This window comes from Fundulus heteroclitus, chromosome 1, assembly GCF_011125445.2.
Source record: "Fundulus heteroclitus isolate FHET01 chromosome 1, MU-UCD_Fhet_4.1, whole genome shotgun sequence".
Classification (NCBI taxonomy): Eukaryota; Metazoa; Chordata; class Actinopteri; order Cyprinodontiformes; family Fundulidae; genus Fundulus; species Fundulus heteroclitus.
In genome coordinates this window covers 18,804,277-18,820,076 of record NC_046361.1, presented here as the reverse complement: position 1 = coordinate 18,820,076, position 15,800 = coordinate 18,804,277, and the positions used below count along the sequence as shown (strand labels likewise).

General features: G+C 41.6%; 1 protein-coding gene across 2 annotated transcripts in view; it reads right to left on the bottom strand.

Moving 5' to 3' along the window:
• ahcyl1 (adenosylhomocysteinase-like 1) overlaps window positions 1-15,000 on the bottom strand; it is a 30,373-nt gene extending 15,373 nt beyond the window's left edge. The window contains exon 1 of one of the 2 annotated variants that reach the window (XM_012870622.3): window positions 14,267-15,000. In XM_012870622.3, the coding sequence (XP_012726076.1) occupies window positions 14,267-14,458 (192 nt within the window). In that variant the 5' untranslated portion in view covers window positions 14,459-15,000. Of the gene's footprint in view, window positions 1-2,310; window positions 2,419-14,266 lie in introns of those variants that run through there. The other variant, XM_012870623.3, reaches the window with a different exon arrangement.
• Window positions 15,001-15,800: the final 800 nt, after the last annotated feature.

Here is a 15,800-nt window from a genome sequence, read left to right as displayed (position 1 = left end):
TAATGGCCTCCATGCACACTCTCTGCACAAGTGAGCTTTCAACCTCTAGCTGTCATGGAATATATTGCATTTGGAAATGTTACCAGCCTTTTGGAAATCTCAGAGTTAGGCTAAGGACCTGAATTCTCAATAAGGAATACAGACGGTGCTGTTTTAGTAAAGCTAGATGTGTTAGTCATGCTAATAGCTATTACGAGATGTGTTTTACATGTAAAATTCTATTTGAGAGCAATTCTTGTCCCAAACGGTGTGACGTTGCATATGCTCCTAATATAGTGTACGTAAATAGCTCCCGCTCAAAGTAGGAAACCCTAGAAATGAGTATTTTGAATTTTCTTCTTATATCTTCTTCTTTTCTCCAAAGAGAAATGGAACTAAAGTGAAAGTTCAACTGAAGTAACTCTGCTTACTTCCATCCAATTGGAGGCCGGTCCGCTTCTGTCACATCCAATCTGCTCCGGGCCACACCTCCACGAAGTCCAATCAGCATCCAGCGTTCTACTTAAAAACTGCTCCATATCATCCCTCAGCCTGCTTCTCAGCAATTGCGAGAAGACTGATCATGTCGGACTTCGATTCGGATGACCCTCAACCCACCTCCATCCCCTTCTCCACCATAGTAGCAAGCTCTACCAGGCTTCGTCAATGCACCTTCATCCTCGTTCCTAACAGACTGCTGTTCCTCCTGGACTCTCCGGAGTTTTTCCGCAACTCCCTCGGTCCGGCAGAGACCGCCATGTTGAGCCCGGTTCTGCCAGAGGTTTCTTCCCAAAGGGAAGTTTTTCCTCTCCACAGTCGCTTCACGCTTGCTCAGCATGGACAGCTCTCAATCTAAGTTATCCTAGCGGGACCAGCTAAAGCTATCGCCTCTCAACCAACTCTTGGACTACCTACTTTATCTATCTCCACTCCACCACCAGTTTCAGACCCGGGGGAAATATCCCTACTCTCATACATCTGTTTTGTATATTAAAATATAAATCAACATTCATGTTTCCTGCCGAGGTCTGAGCGCCAAACTGAATTTGTATTAATAAAACTCTTCTAATTGATTCCCTTTTTCTCTGTGAGTTTTTCAGATTGAAATTTAAATCGGTATCAAGAACTCAAATGCTAAGATCTGTTCTTCTCTAAACTGAAAAAAGGAATCAAATAAGGTTTAAGTCCTGATCAGTAGTGCCTCTGAGAGCCACAATGTCTGCCTTTCCAAGAACTCGTGTGTCCATAATCACTCTTTGATGTTTCATCTCCATCTGTGAGACAGCACTGTGTAAAGTCATAACACTGTGCAGTGTCATGCAGTCATCTCTGTTCTTCAGGCAGCTGCACAGACGACATGTCTTCTTTAACACCTGACCTCTCTGTCATGGTGGAGTTGCAATGCTGCTTTTCATCTAGACGGTCCAGACACAGTTCACACCGCTCCCCTCCTGGGACATTTGCGACAAAGCTGTTGGGCTTCCTCTTACTCTTATTTTTAATGTCCATAACTTGTGTTTGGAGTGCAAACTGCCCAGCGGGCTGGTGGAGTTGACAAAACACACAGCGCGATGAATCGGGGGCGGCCACAAAGATACCAGAATCAAACCAATTGGGATGTGTGAGAGCTGAGTAAGATGCATGCACATAGCTAGAAGCATGACATAACTGGTCACGCTGGATAGACATTGTTAAGCTTTAACAACTTAAAGAATTCCATAAATACAACAAAGTAAGTAAAGCCAAAAGGCCAGGAAAAGCGTCATGTGGCTCAGTTTTTAGGAAGTGACCTCACAGCCGGATGAATGGCGTTCGTTATCCTGCTGGACACTTATCTTTTTTTTACATGAGTCATGATCCCTCATCCCACCGGCAGTCACACCTTGACTTCAACAATCTGCAATGCAACTAAAGAGAAACTCAAGAAGCTTGGGAGACGGGGTGAACTGAGCGGATCTCTGCGTGGCTCATGTTTTCACAACGGAGACCGTGGCCTTTCTCATATGCTAGGAAAACAGTACATTCGCTTTTACTCGGGATGTATTTGTGTGGCTTCAGCACACTTTTCTTGCCCGGCTCTCGAACGTTTCAAAAAGACTGCACACCTGTTCTCGTTACAACTTAAGATACATCACGTTTTTGCTCCTTGAGATAACGTTACGACATGTCTGCTGGAAACCTTTTTGCAGTTTAACGTGAAACAGAAACCGCGTATTGCAGCAAGACGACCGTAACATGTCCCAAGCCACAGAGAGATCCAAACTGATCTCTGCCTGGGAACTCTAATATCTTGAGAGATATGACTCCTATGAAGCTTGATAAGCAACTCACCCGTTCTCTCCCATGTCCATGCTTGTGGGCCATAGCTGCCGGTCACTGCCTGCTGCTCTCTTCAGTTTTCTAGTTTACCTCTCTGAGCCTGTCCTGTGTGTGTGTATGTGTGTGTGTGTGTGTGCACGCGATGGTACCAGGTGTCCCTGATGCTATTATCCCAGAACACTCCCAGGCAGCTCAGGGGGAGGTTCCCACCTATTACCGTGATGTCTAAATGGCCAACCAGGAGTGAAAAAGGCCAGGACGTAAAGGGGAGGTCAATTCCAACTGAGCTTCTCTCTCTCTCTCTCTTGCCATTTGCTTCGCTTTGTCCTTGGCCACCAGCTGCTGAAGACTTCGGGTTTTATTTTTATGGGGATAGAGCACCGAATGAACCGGCGATGTGATGACATCACGCGCGCGCAAGCACAAAAACACATTTGCTTGAAAGCTCGTATTTTCAGCATGAGTTCCTAATTTGCAGCACTAAATGCACTGGGATTGGCCAGAAGAATTTAAGCCCGTTCTCCATTAGCCTTCTGCTGCATCATTAGGCATCTCTTTAGACCCATCCTGCGGCTAAAAATACCCTTTCTCTCTCAGATAACAGGCCAGGTCAAAGACTTAAGCTTTAGAGTGTTACAGTCAGTCGGTGGCGTAAAGGCTCAGTGGGGCCCTGACATAAGGCAACGAAAACTACTTAACAGACACTACAACTGCAGCTCTATGGCACTATCTAACTGTAATCCTCGTATATCCTCACTGCTCACCCCTTGCAGCCACAGCATTCAGCCAGTCAAAGACACACGGTGCACCCAGTGAGGCAAGATTCAAGTGAAGTGTAGCACTGAAAATCAGCGCGCTTCTCTCGCCATGCAAAGGCTGCTGGTTAAATCAATGCATGCATGACAGATTACACGGTGTTGTGGAAAAAAAACAAACTGTGGACTAATCCTGCCTGCCTTGCAGACTATGTGACCTTTAGCTGAAACTATAGGTTCTCCTGATTAAGATAACGCACGGCCTTGTTTCATAAATAAAGACTTGCTTTAAAGAGACACTGACTTAAAGAGATGGTTCAGATTTTTTTTGAAGCGGGGTTTAATTAAAATGTTATGAGCGGGCATTATTTACATGTAGAAACAGAGTTTATATTTTCAGGTGACAGTAAAGTCGGAGGTAGGATGAATTAGAGGTCGATCGTGTTAAAACAACTCCCAAAATTGTAATTATGGTTTATGTAAACGCTATTTTGTAAACCCTTTAAACCGCCATAGCATTTTGATTGGCTGGTCGTTTATAGCGTTCACTAGAACTGCAACGATGATTTTGTTACTTACTCTGGCAGGATATGCCCAACACATTTCATGTCGCAGTATGAAGAATTTTTTTGGGAGATCGAGGTTATTTTATCATCAAAGTGAAAATAACAGCAGAGTTGTCTACCGCAAGTAAGATACTGACTGCATATCACCTCTGAGTTTTCCTTTAGGAACTACTTACTTATTTTTGTCATATTTAAACCAAATGACTGGATCAGAATGCATTGTTCCAAGTATTTGAATGGTTTAATTTGATAACAGTAGTAAGATAATGTAGATAAGGGGAGCCTTGGAAAACAATTTGACATAGAGAGGATGTGCTGTACTTTTTATAGCTTAACCTACTTTAGAAAAACATAATATTCAACTTCAATTGCTGTAGATAATCTCCCTCCCAGAAAAAGATTACTTTTAATCTAAGTACATTTAATCACATTGCAAAAAGGGAACTAAAAGCAAGTACAATTTTCTTGAAATATGTGTGTTTGTCCTTGATTTTAGTTGGCAAGTGTTAATAATCTGCTAATGGAATAAGATTTTTGCACTTAAAATAGGAAATATTCATCTCCGTTGTCTTATTTCAAGTGCAGAATATCTAATTATCTTATTTGAAGGGTCAAAATAGTCATTCCATTGGCAGATAATCCTATATACCTGCTCAAATTAAGGACAAATACACTCATTTCAAGAATATTTTACTTACTTTTAGTTCCCTTTTTGCAGTGCAGTGGGTAACAATGCCACAAATAATAAATGATAAATAAAATGATTTTGCAAAATGTAATACTGAGTTTATTTCGTCACCACACGCAGTGAGGAGGATGATAAGGTGGGCGAAATATTCTCCAAAGCTGAGAGAGAGAGAGAGAGAGAGAGAGAGAGAGAGAGAGAGCTTCTTGACCATTTGTGCTTATATTTGCAGTTGCTCCAGTCCAGGGAGCTCTGATCCCATCCTGATGTTTTCCAATCCAGAAGGGTTTAAAGATTTAGTGTCATTTTAATCCCCTTAGATACTGTATATGAGTGATTATGAATAAACCACAAAAGCACTGTCATATCTACTGCTGCTTTAATGAACGCTCTGTACTCCAGTTATCCTAATGCTGCTGCCAGACCTTGCTGTTGCTCTGTGGCGCTACAGAGATTTTGCCTCCACCTCTGCACCAAACACACAACCATCATCCATCTCCTCTTTTCTCTTTTCTCTTTTTCAACACCAAAGTATCTCTGAACTAGGCCATGCTGATCCCTCTGCTGCGGGGTATGCTGTCCGCTGAAACCGGGCTGTTCCACAACAGGCCACGCCCATATGTTTAATCTATAAACAACTGTCCCATCTCAAAATATACATATTTGAAACATATTTTTATGTCCAGTGTATTAGATTACTTGATGTATTTTATCACTGACGTATTAACCATGTGACTTACAGCTTAAAACTTGCAGAGGAAAATCAGTTCATCAGTCACCATGAGTATTTTTTTCTTTGTTTTGTTTTTCCACTTTACAATTTTGCCCCACTTTGTGTTGGTGTGTCACGTAAAATCCCTATAAAATCAATTCCGGTTTGTGGTGGTACCATGACAAAACGAGGAGGGGATCAATAGCATGAACACTTTTGCGAGCCACAGTAAACGTGATATAACCACACTTCCGACTGAACTTACAGCATTCCACACCCCCCCAGGGATCAGATAGAAAATGATGATGCAGGAACAAATTCAATGTGAGTAAGTCCCATTCCCCAGGGGGGGGTGTATTGCATAACTGTTTGGTATTGAAAGAGGGACGAGGAGGCAGAGGTTTGCTGTTCTTTGACTCACCCAGCATCGCACTCACTTCTGATTAGTAGCATTGATTGTATTTGACTGTACCTCAAAGTCAATGCAATGTAATCCAAAAAGTATCCTAAAGTTCTTCTTCCTACAGTGATATGTAAGTTAGAAGGTGTTTCACTAATGTTGCGGACAGGTGACCGAGTCAGACACTGGACTCTCAGATTTATTCAAAACACACAGCTTTGTTTTCATAAAGCCGGCACGCATTCCTATCATTCAATATGTTTCCAAGCAGGCTCCCTGAGGCAGCTCACAGTCCACGCATTGCTGCCTGTCAGACAGGAAGGGGGACTAAACTAATATTTTAAAGTCTCCCAGCTTCACTGCTGGGAACAAATGTACATCTATTTTGTTTTATTTTTCTTATTTGTTTTTGCTGCGAGAACATCGTGTCTTGTGTCTGTGTGTTATATGTGAATCTGTGTGAATTTTGAGCTGGTGTCTCACCAACATTTCACTATGGCTGCATAATGACAATTAAGTTTCTGGATGCTTGTAAAATAACAACAATTTTTTTCACGAGTTTAGAAACAAATGGAAAAAAAACCTTCTCTTACCCTGAAGCAACTGCATATCTTCCGTCTATGCTAAAATGTTTCTACAGTTACTTGGACTCGTTTAAAAATTTTCCTGTCGCTGTTACGACATAAAAGCAGAATGTCAGCCGGAATCTGCAATGCACCATTTTGCCCGCAGGGTGATAAATTGTCACAAGTGTGGATTCAAATCATTTAATATTTTTACATAAACAATATCTGAATAAATGTTTGAAAGTTATGGTTAGCTTGTGGTTTACCTCTGCCACTAACTATGAGGGGACTTTGGAAGATGTCCCATGACAACTTCTGTAGAAATTTTATGTAATTTATGTCCCAACTGGGAAATACTGCATATATTACAAGAAATAAAACAAGCAAGTCAGAAGGGCCATACATACTAAACCAAAATCCCTAATAAATGTTTAGTGAAAATAACCTTATGTCAACATATATAATGAAGGACTAATCATGTATAACTAAGCATTTAGACCAAGGAATCATTTCACCTGGTTTTCACTTGTTTGCAATTTTTTAAATATTTTAAGACTTGAAGTTAAGATGTCAAAAGACTAAACAAAAAAAAACACCAACATTGCTTAAAGCAAGGCAAGTTTATGTAGATAAAACTGATGGAGGAAAATAGAATTCTATACGCATAGAACATCAATTTATAGATATCATATCTCTCTGCTTTGACACATTATCAACTGAAATTCAAATCTTTCATGATCTAAAAAAAGTCATATCGCCCACGCCTAACAGCAAGTCATTTCAGTCTGAACAACAGCTTCAAAAAACAGATCTTAAAGGTCACAACTGCAGATAAACTATAAATCCCAGATAACAAAACAAATCAAAAGTACTACCCCTACTTTATAAACATTTTAAATAGGACAGTTCTGTCGGACAAGTGTGTTTTTCTAAATTTACCATCTGTGCTAATTTAAAATTAAAACTATACAACTATATAACAAAAGATCACTATCTTCTGGAAGGTCTAGTGCAAGCCTCTAAATCAACATTTAATGCTTTAAAGCACCTAGTGTCAGGTCAAAACACCACCTCTACACAAATATCTCAAATTAAAGACCAGCCTGTGGGGAAAGAAAAGGTGCATTCAATGCAGTTCCCCAAGCAAACACTGTTACTGAGACTTTTATACTCATGGTTTGGAAAGGACTGGTAAAGGGCTAAAAATGGAATAAAAAGGGATTCAAAAGGTAAACCATTCATGTTTCCATCATACCATTCCTACAGTACAGTTTAAAGTCCTTGTAATTAGATGCCAAAAAGAACATATTTCTAGTCTTACAAATGTGGACAGTCATCCATCCATCCATCCGTTTTCTAACATGTTGAGTAAAATTAAAGGAGGTCTATCAAGCACTCTTGTTAAGGTAACACTGCAATTAGAGTTGGCCAGGCATGAACAGCACATCTGTTAAGCAACCCACAGCAGGCTAGATGCCAGAGTAGTTATACTGACTGATTAACCAGCCAACATCAACTTGTTCAAGTTATATTACTCAACAACAAGCAGAAAACCAAAAAGATATAAATAACCTGTGCAATAAACATCTGAAAACTACTGCTGAATTTAACTGATGTTTAATTTAGATTTCAGCTTAAAGGTATAGTGGGTGATCTTCTTTCAGCTTCCAGTTATGCGGGTGTCACGTTATCTACTGGTTGTCACACGTGCCAATCATTGTGACACGCTCACCTAACGCCAATATACGCGCTCGTCCCTTGCTAGTTTCCTCTTGCTGCGCATGCACACTTCTAGTGTTTATGTATCCAGTTAGCTCCAGTTTCAGCCGTTCACTGTAGCTCCGCTGCTCTCACTGTATACTTTGAAAATGGCTGAGAGTCACAAGAAGTGACTATCTTACAAATAACTGTAATAACTGTCTTACACATTTATTAGAAGAAGAGGAAGGCCTCAAAAGACAGCAAAAAGACCAGAGTGGATTTGGATTTTCAAGCGATCCCCCTGAAGAGTGGAAGAGCAGGTAGGATGGTCTTGGACATGCGCAGTTATTCATAAACTGACTTGAGTGTTTCTTAACTACATTTCTGGAAAAATCGTCCACTTTACCTTTAGGTCTGAGTTTCAAAATAAAAGTAATAAATTGACTCCTCCATTTGATTCATTTGATCATGTAACATGATGAATAAAATTAACACTACAGCAGCTAACCTATATCCTACAGACAAAAACAGTAGATGGATGAGATATCCACTAAATAAAAAAAAACATTTATTAAATTTGTATACTGTAAGATTCTACAATTTAAGACTGCCTCGGTAATGTGCAGAGCATGCAACAATCTTCCTAACTTTTTTCACTCAAAAAAGAAAAAAGACGTTTAAAAACATAAGGATAAAGACAATGTTTTAAAAGTATAAGCATTTACTGGTGCATAAACCATCCAGGCCAACAGGGGGCCCCCACAAGCGATTCTACCGCAGAATACAGACCCATTTAGTAACTCAATAGGGTGTTTTCACTGACGTCACTGGCCAACTTCCGGTCCGCCATATTGGGTGGCACACTTCCTTATCTCTAGTTGTCTTACACGTATTATCGTATCGCGAATGGATAAGTACGCCAGCACGCTAGAGCGACCAGATAAGGACGTATATCTGAGGAAATGTTCCGTGATCGACCATATGGACCCCTATGCCCTCCACGGTGCCTTGTTTAGCCGTAATCCAGATGATCGGCCAAATGTAGAGCACGGCGACATAGTGCATTACCTGGTGTTCGGTGAAAACCCTCTGCACACTCTTGAGGAAATGAGAGCTTACAAGGATCTAGAGGCTCACAACCAGTTCACATCTGGTTATGTACATCAAGGAAATCGCCATCATACGTGGACGGGTGAGTTTTAATAAGATGGTAAAAATGTAAACAATCCGACGCAAATGTGTTGCAAATGTGTTGCACCGCCCGCCGCCGGCGGGCGGTGCAATGCCGATCGACGCCGCTCGCGGCTTTAATTATTTAAGCAGAACAATGACCAGTGCAAAATTAAGTTGTATTTACCGTATTGGCGCCGGTAGGAGCTGCAGATCATAAAGCCAGCAAACAGTGGGAACACAGCAACTCGTTCAAAGGTAAGCTGCGATCAGACGGGCTCTGGCCCATGCTAGTTTAGTAGCTGCTAACCGTCAGTGCTAACAACCACTCGCGCATGTAATGTACTTTTAACTTGCTGCTATGTGTTTCAAACGTTTAGAACACACTCTCATTGACATCGGGATACTGTGGAAAGTTATGTTCGGTCGACTTACAGCCGCGATCCAAGCGAGCCGACGATCTCTTTATCTCTGTAACTCGTTCAAAGGTAAGCTGCGCTGAGCCGGGCTCTGGCTCATGCTAACCGTTAGCGCTAACAACCACTCGCGCATGTAATGTACTTTTAACTTGCTGCTATGTGTTTCAAACGTTTAGAACAAACTCTCATTGACATCGGGATACTGTGGAAAGTTATGTTCGGTCTTACAGCCGCGATCCAAGCGAGCCGACGATCTCTTTATCTCTGTAACTCGTTCAAAGGTAAGCTGCGCTGAGCCGGGCTCTGGCTCATGCTAACCGTTAGCGCTAACAACCACTCGCGCATGTAATGTACTTTTAACTTGCTGCTATGTGTTTCAAACGTTTAGAACACACTCTCATTGACATCGGGATACTGTGGAAAGTTATGATCGGTCGACTTACAACCGCGATCCAAGCGAGCCGACGACTCTTTGTTATCGCTAACAGTTGTTCTCCGTGGTTGCGCCTCCAGGCAGGAAAGCGGTGGAAAATTAATCTGTTTCTATGTTTTTCCCATGGCGATCATGTGTTGCGCTGTTACAGCCCACAATACAGCAACGGTTTACCATGGTTGAAATCAAGTTAAGGTGAAATTAATCAAATTAAAACACGGCTGAGAGAGGGAGTACAGTACGTGGTAGTAATAGGCAGTAGAGGCGGCGGAGGCAGTCAACACGACAGCCGCGGAAAGTAATAAGTCATAACGCCCAAGCCCTATTATTAATATATTCTTCTTATATGTTTTAAATACTTAACAGTTAATTACCTGTGACAAAGTGAGCATCGCAGACTCTGGCGTATTCCAGCTTAACACCGTCCAAATCGGACCTGGATATCCGTGTCAGCCATAGGTGACGGCGTTGTTCAGACAGCTGTTTTTTTTTTTTCACACTGATTCACTATTACGGCTGGTAGGCGATAGAAAGAGCGTTGATCTCCACCTCCACGGGCCGTGCAACCAACCATTAAACACGTTTTCCCCATTGTTCACTTCCAATACTGCCTAAGGCGTCATACAATGCAGGTCAACGGTGCGAAACGACTGCCACCCAATATGGCGGACGCGCTGAGTAGTCACGTGAGCGTGACGTCAGCTGAAAACCCCCTATTCAAGTGACACACATTTTATAGATAAATTACACACAGACTCATATTTTCAGGCCTTTATTTCTTGATTAAAAATATCTTTATACTGCCTAAAGGTTGTTTCTTTCAAAAGGTGCTTTTAACAAAATAGTCATGCCTCCTCAGAGCAAAGATTCTAATGTATTAGAATTATGTGGGGGGGGGTCCAATGAAATGAAGTATTTACAGGTCCTAGGATGTTATGAGTAAAATGTGTGAAATGTATGCTACTGACTGCAAACTAACTGCTTTTAATGACTCAACAAATATGAAACAAGCAGCTCAAACTAAGTTGAAACAAACTAACAAACTCCTGTTTATTAGAGTGGAAAATACAGAATATAACATCATCCTGGATCTTTCTTGGACCCTCATCTTTTGTCTTATCAGTATTATTTATTTCAGTTACTAATACTGTATAAATAAAATGGTATCCGTGTTTTATTTTGAAGAAAACTGCATCCTTGTTTAATTTGTTTATATTATATTATGCATATTGTTCATGAAAATAATGGAATTAATTCATCTGGGATAGTTCTTTGCATTTGTGATTATTTGCTATGGTTTATTTCTTTTTATTAATGCACCTTTAAACAACCCAGAGCTTTATGTTTTGAATCAGGACAGAAAATGTGATAGAAAAGAAAGAGGCTCACTTTTGAATTTACTGTGTAGATGTGTTATATTTTCCCAGTTTATTGTGCAAAAGCTTTTCCTGTCCGCAGAGAATTGGACCGCCTGCAGGAATGAAAAGTGATGTGGCGATCTGAATTATCTTTTAATGTTTTTAGCTACTCCGGGAATAAATGCTTTGAATTTCACCGATCCAAACACCATATAATTTTCACATCTTGATGCAAGTCCAGCCAGAAGCTCCCAGAGAGGCTTCCTATTGTTTTCTATCACAGCCAGAGCTTTTAAGTCTAGCTGTATATCAGGTGAATGTCCCTCTACTCTCTGTTCCTCAGAGGACCCTGCTGATGCTTATTAGAGTAAACATTCACCTCATTTCTATCTGGATGAATATAAAAATTAAGAGTTTTTATAGTCATTATGTAACCATAATGAACTTTTTTTTAATATAATTTTTATAAGTGATTAGCCATAACTTACAAACACCCCATTCTGGATCAGCTTTCAGGTTTTACTGCTAACTTCAGACTGAGTTATGCCACCGCTTGCTGTGCACAAACACGCACCAGGCTCCTCTCTTGGCTCGGCGGCTGCTCTGAAATGTGCTGTGTCCTTTTACTGTAGCTCTCTTTGAGTGACAAACCTGACATGCTGACAGCCCTGGACTGCCAGTCTATCCTTGCCTGCACACGACAGCGAGTTATTGCACAGCTGTGGTGCTGCGTGTGCCCAAATAACCTTTTTTTTCCCCCATTTTTTTTTTCTTTTGACTCATTGTCAGGTTACGGTGGAGCACGTAGGTATAATAAAGCGGTCCATCTCGTTCACTGTTCCTAGTGGATTGTAGCTATAGCCGGGCCAGCGGCCCGAATTTGTAATCCGACTAATCAAATTGCACGATAAAGGAGCCGCAGGTCCATGGGAATGCTTTTTTTTTTTCTGCCAAACGTGCGGAGCAGGTCCAGGGCGCGTTTGACAGACATGAGAGCACACAGATCAGTCATGAAAGCCGTGATTTGATCTGACTTTGGATCAGATTAACAAGCAACCACAAAATATGAATCTATAATCATCAATGATGCTGGGCTCGGCAGGGGGGTAGGGGCATAATGAGGGCATAGTCATTTTCAGGGGGTCTTAAGACCCCTCAGTGCACAGCCCTCCCAGCACCATTGTCAAGGAACCAGATACAAAAAGAATGCATGTTTCTTGGAGTGAAAGCGAACAAGAAACATTTCCCTCCTCTAAGTGCGAGCAGGTTCTCAGAAACACAGACGGGTTTCTCGACCCTGAAACCCGCAGTGGATAAACACTCAGCTGTATCCACTGCTGGGAACCAGCGGTGGACGTGTAATATGAACGTCCGCCTGAAGAAAGTCTTTTTTGTTTTGTGCCATTGTAGAGCGGCAAAGGCATTCAGAGTCTTTCCCCACAGGTGCACGGTGTGAGGTAACTACACTTTTATCAAGCTGTTCCAAAAAAACGAAAGATGCCCACCCACAGTGGAAGCCTGAGCTAAGTCAGGGCGGACCAGGCCACCGGTGACACAGTTCAACAGTCCGGTTTGTGACTTTGTTTAACAAAAGGAGATGCAACAGTCAGTTGTTGTTTGTTTCTGGGCAGCTTGATCTTCAGTTTGCTTTGCCAGATCCCAATTTGACTGATTCACATTGAATCTCTAAGGGCTATAAAACATGTGCAGAAGTTTGTTTGATAGAGGCATTAGTTTTGAACTGAAAATAAAGAAATAACATTATGCTTGTTGATGCATTAAAGCACATATGCTTCATCTGATTTTATTTTTTAATTGATGCACTTCTATTTTTGCTGTGTCTATAGAACAGAAATTGTGTGAGGTCTCAGTTTGGATCCATTTAATCGAGATGGGGGGGGGGGGGTCCTTCAGTATCTGACCTACTGATCACAGATCAGACCCAATTAAGAGAAAAAGGCTGTTCTGATTTCGTTATGATTGATTGGTCGCTCTCCACCGTGTATTTTTTTATTTTTTGTATTTTGTTTATTCACTTTACAAACAAGGACTTAAATTAAAGGTTTAAATAAGTTGAACTTTTCTTGATGGTGTTTTTTTTTTTTTAAAATACACAGTGTTTACATCATATCCACTCTGTGTGAACATTAAAAAATAAATCAGAGATACACCGAACAGGCTTTCCCTGGCTAGTACCCATTTCAAGTTTTCTTTTAGGTCTGAATTGTCTGTTTTAGTTTTGAAAAAAGTCAGTTTTTTCCCCCTCTACGCGCTACAACCTAATTTCAAAACAGTTAAAGAATTAGGCCACAAGAATATCCCCAGCTAAGCATCAAAGCGAACCTTTTATCGGATTATTATTAAACTCATAGAAAATGCATCAAAGTACCTGTTGCTGGTCTGTGTTTATAGAGGGAAAGCAGTGGGGGCTTAACCCAGGTAATAAATAGGGTTTTTTTTTTCGCCTTCTTTTTGTAATATTTGGCCTGCCAGTCACCAATCAGAGTAGTTCAAGGTTGGCTGATTCTGAGTTTGCAAGTTTAATATCCATGTTCCTGCAATCTCTAAGAAAAGCTGCCTAACCCCAGGGTATGTGGGGGGTTGAATGTTTTCTCAAGGAAAATCCTAAATACCACATACTTAGCGTGGAAACTCCCAATACCCTCACAGGAGCAGGAGCTTGCTGCATCAAAAGGGTTTAAGGTTTATGCTCCCTAAACAAAGAATGTTTACATTAGGCCGCATCTACACTGTATAGAAACATTATATAAAAACACCTAAAGCCGGACACTAATCCGCCGTATAGGTGAAAGTTGCTTTAACATTACATGCTGTCACGTACGTAATAAAAGTTAAGGTTGTACCAAAACAGAGGAGAAGGTGCACGTATAGCTTCTCACACTATTTTAGTAAAAATCTGTGCGTGAAACGGTAACAGATGTAGATTAGAGCTGCTGTCCCGAGTGGATCCCGAGCGCCACGGCGTTTAATTTCAGCGGTACCAAATGCGTGGACGATCACGCAGCTACCTTCGCCGCACATTCATCATGGGTTTCTTGCCCTCTGCTGTCCGGCGGCAGAGGGCTAGACTGCAGAGCGGCTCTGCGCACCAGCGTGAAGGTGTCCTCCTTCACATGTGAGCGCGCGGCCGCTCTCTGCCCAATGGCAGCGCGAGCGATGGCGGGCATCACGTTCCTCCTTACCTTCTTCACTGACTTCAGAGTCGGGACTGCGGTGAAGGCGGCGGAGGGCATCTCGCCGACGTTCATGTTCACGTCGCTGCTGTTCTTGCTGACGGTCAACGCGGAGTATTTCTCCGCGACGTTTTCCGTCTCTTTGACATATTTGGTGGCCTGCTTGACCTCCGTTTTGCTGTCCACTGCCGAGTCTGTCATTGCATCCAAGTGATACGGAAAGAAGGAAGATGGGGGGGACACACACACAAAAAAAAAAAGCCGGCTGTAAGTGGAGTTTAAACTAACGTCAGCTCCGTCCGTCGCCTTCTTTGCTTTATGGCTTAAAATGACCCAACAGATTCTAAAGCACGACAGCACGTATCCTCTAATCTATATATAAAGGGGTAAAGAAGTAGACGCTTGGGTGCAGTTTTTTTTCCAGTCTTCTCAAATTCCCTAGAAGAGCCGCAGAGGCAGTTGCTGGTCCTGCGTTGTGCTGTCAACCTTAGACAGAAGCATCCCTGATGGGAGGGGGCGGTAGGCTGAGCCTGTCACCTGAGGAAGTAGGCTGGTTTCAGGCGGCGATCATCCGAACAGCGCTCCGGCTGGAGGACAGAATGCAGAAATAAAACACTCGAGGTGCCAAACTAAAGAGTTCATAAAGTATTTACGCGCTGCTTCTGTAGCTCGTCGTCAGTTCGCATGAAGTAAATGTTAGTCTGCAAAGGCAGTGTGACCGTTGCCAAGGAGGCTGAGGACAAGTCCCGCCTTCTCTGCTGTGATTGGTTGACTGTGGCATCAATCAAGACAATCCGCAGTTCCTGATTTGCTGCGGTATTTATGCTTAAAGGGTCCTGTACAGGGATAGAGCTTCTCTGTTTCAATTTTTTTTAGTCTGCAAGTCTTTCATATGACTTTCAAGCTGCTATTATTATTATTATTATTATTATTATTATTATTATTATTATTATTATTATTATTATTATTGTCTGGCGTTGAAATTATTTTCAAAACCAGAGAATAATAATAACAGTTTTCCACTAGGTGGAGATATTTTCCACGTACTGTAAATAAACAAAATAAAAATTGATCAGAACGATGGTTATTCAAGTAATAAAAATAAGATTTTGTTTAGATTTGTTAATAATATGCATGATAAAAATTAGGATTTCTTTATTTTACATTGTTGTTTTGTGCCATTCCACAAGCGCTGCTGATCATCGTCTACACTGTCATTCTGTTCTATGTACATCACTGCAGTTAAACTGATTCCCAAAACAGGACAGGTCCAAACTACAACAAACGATTGGGTCTGCAGCGAGGATCATCGGTGCTGACCTTCCCTCTATCCAGGCCTTGGTCAGAAAAAGGGCAGCTAACATCTCTGCAGACCCCACACTCCCTGTACACAAACTCCTTGACGTTTTACCCTCAGGTCTACACCACAGAGCGCTATTTGCAAAAACCACGGTGTCACAGAGATAGTTTCTTCCCTCAGGATAGCTCGCTAATGAACACGATGGACCCCTCACAGCCTAATCAGTCAGCAACACTTATATGA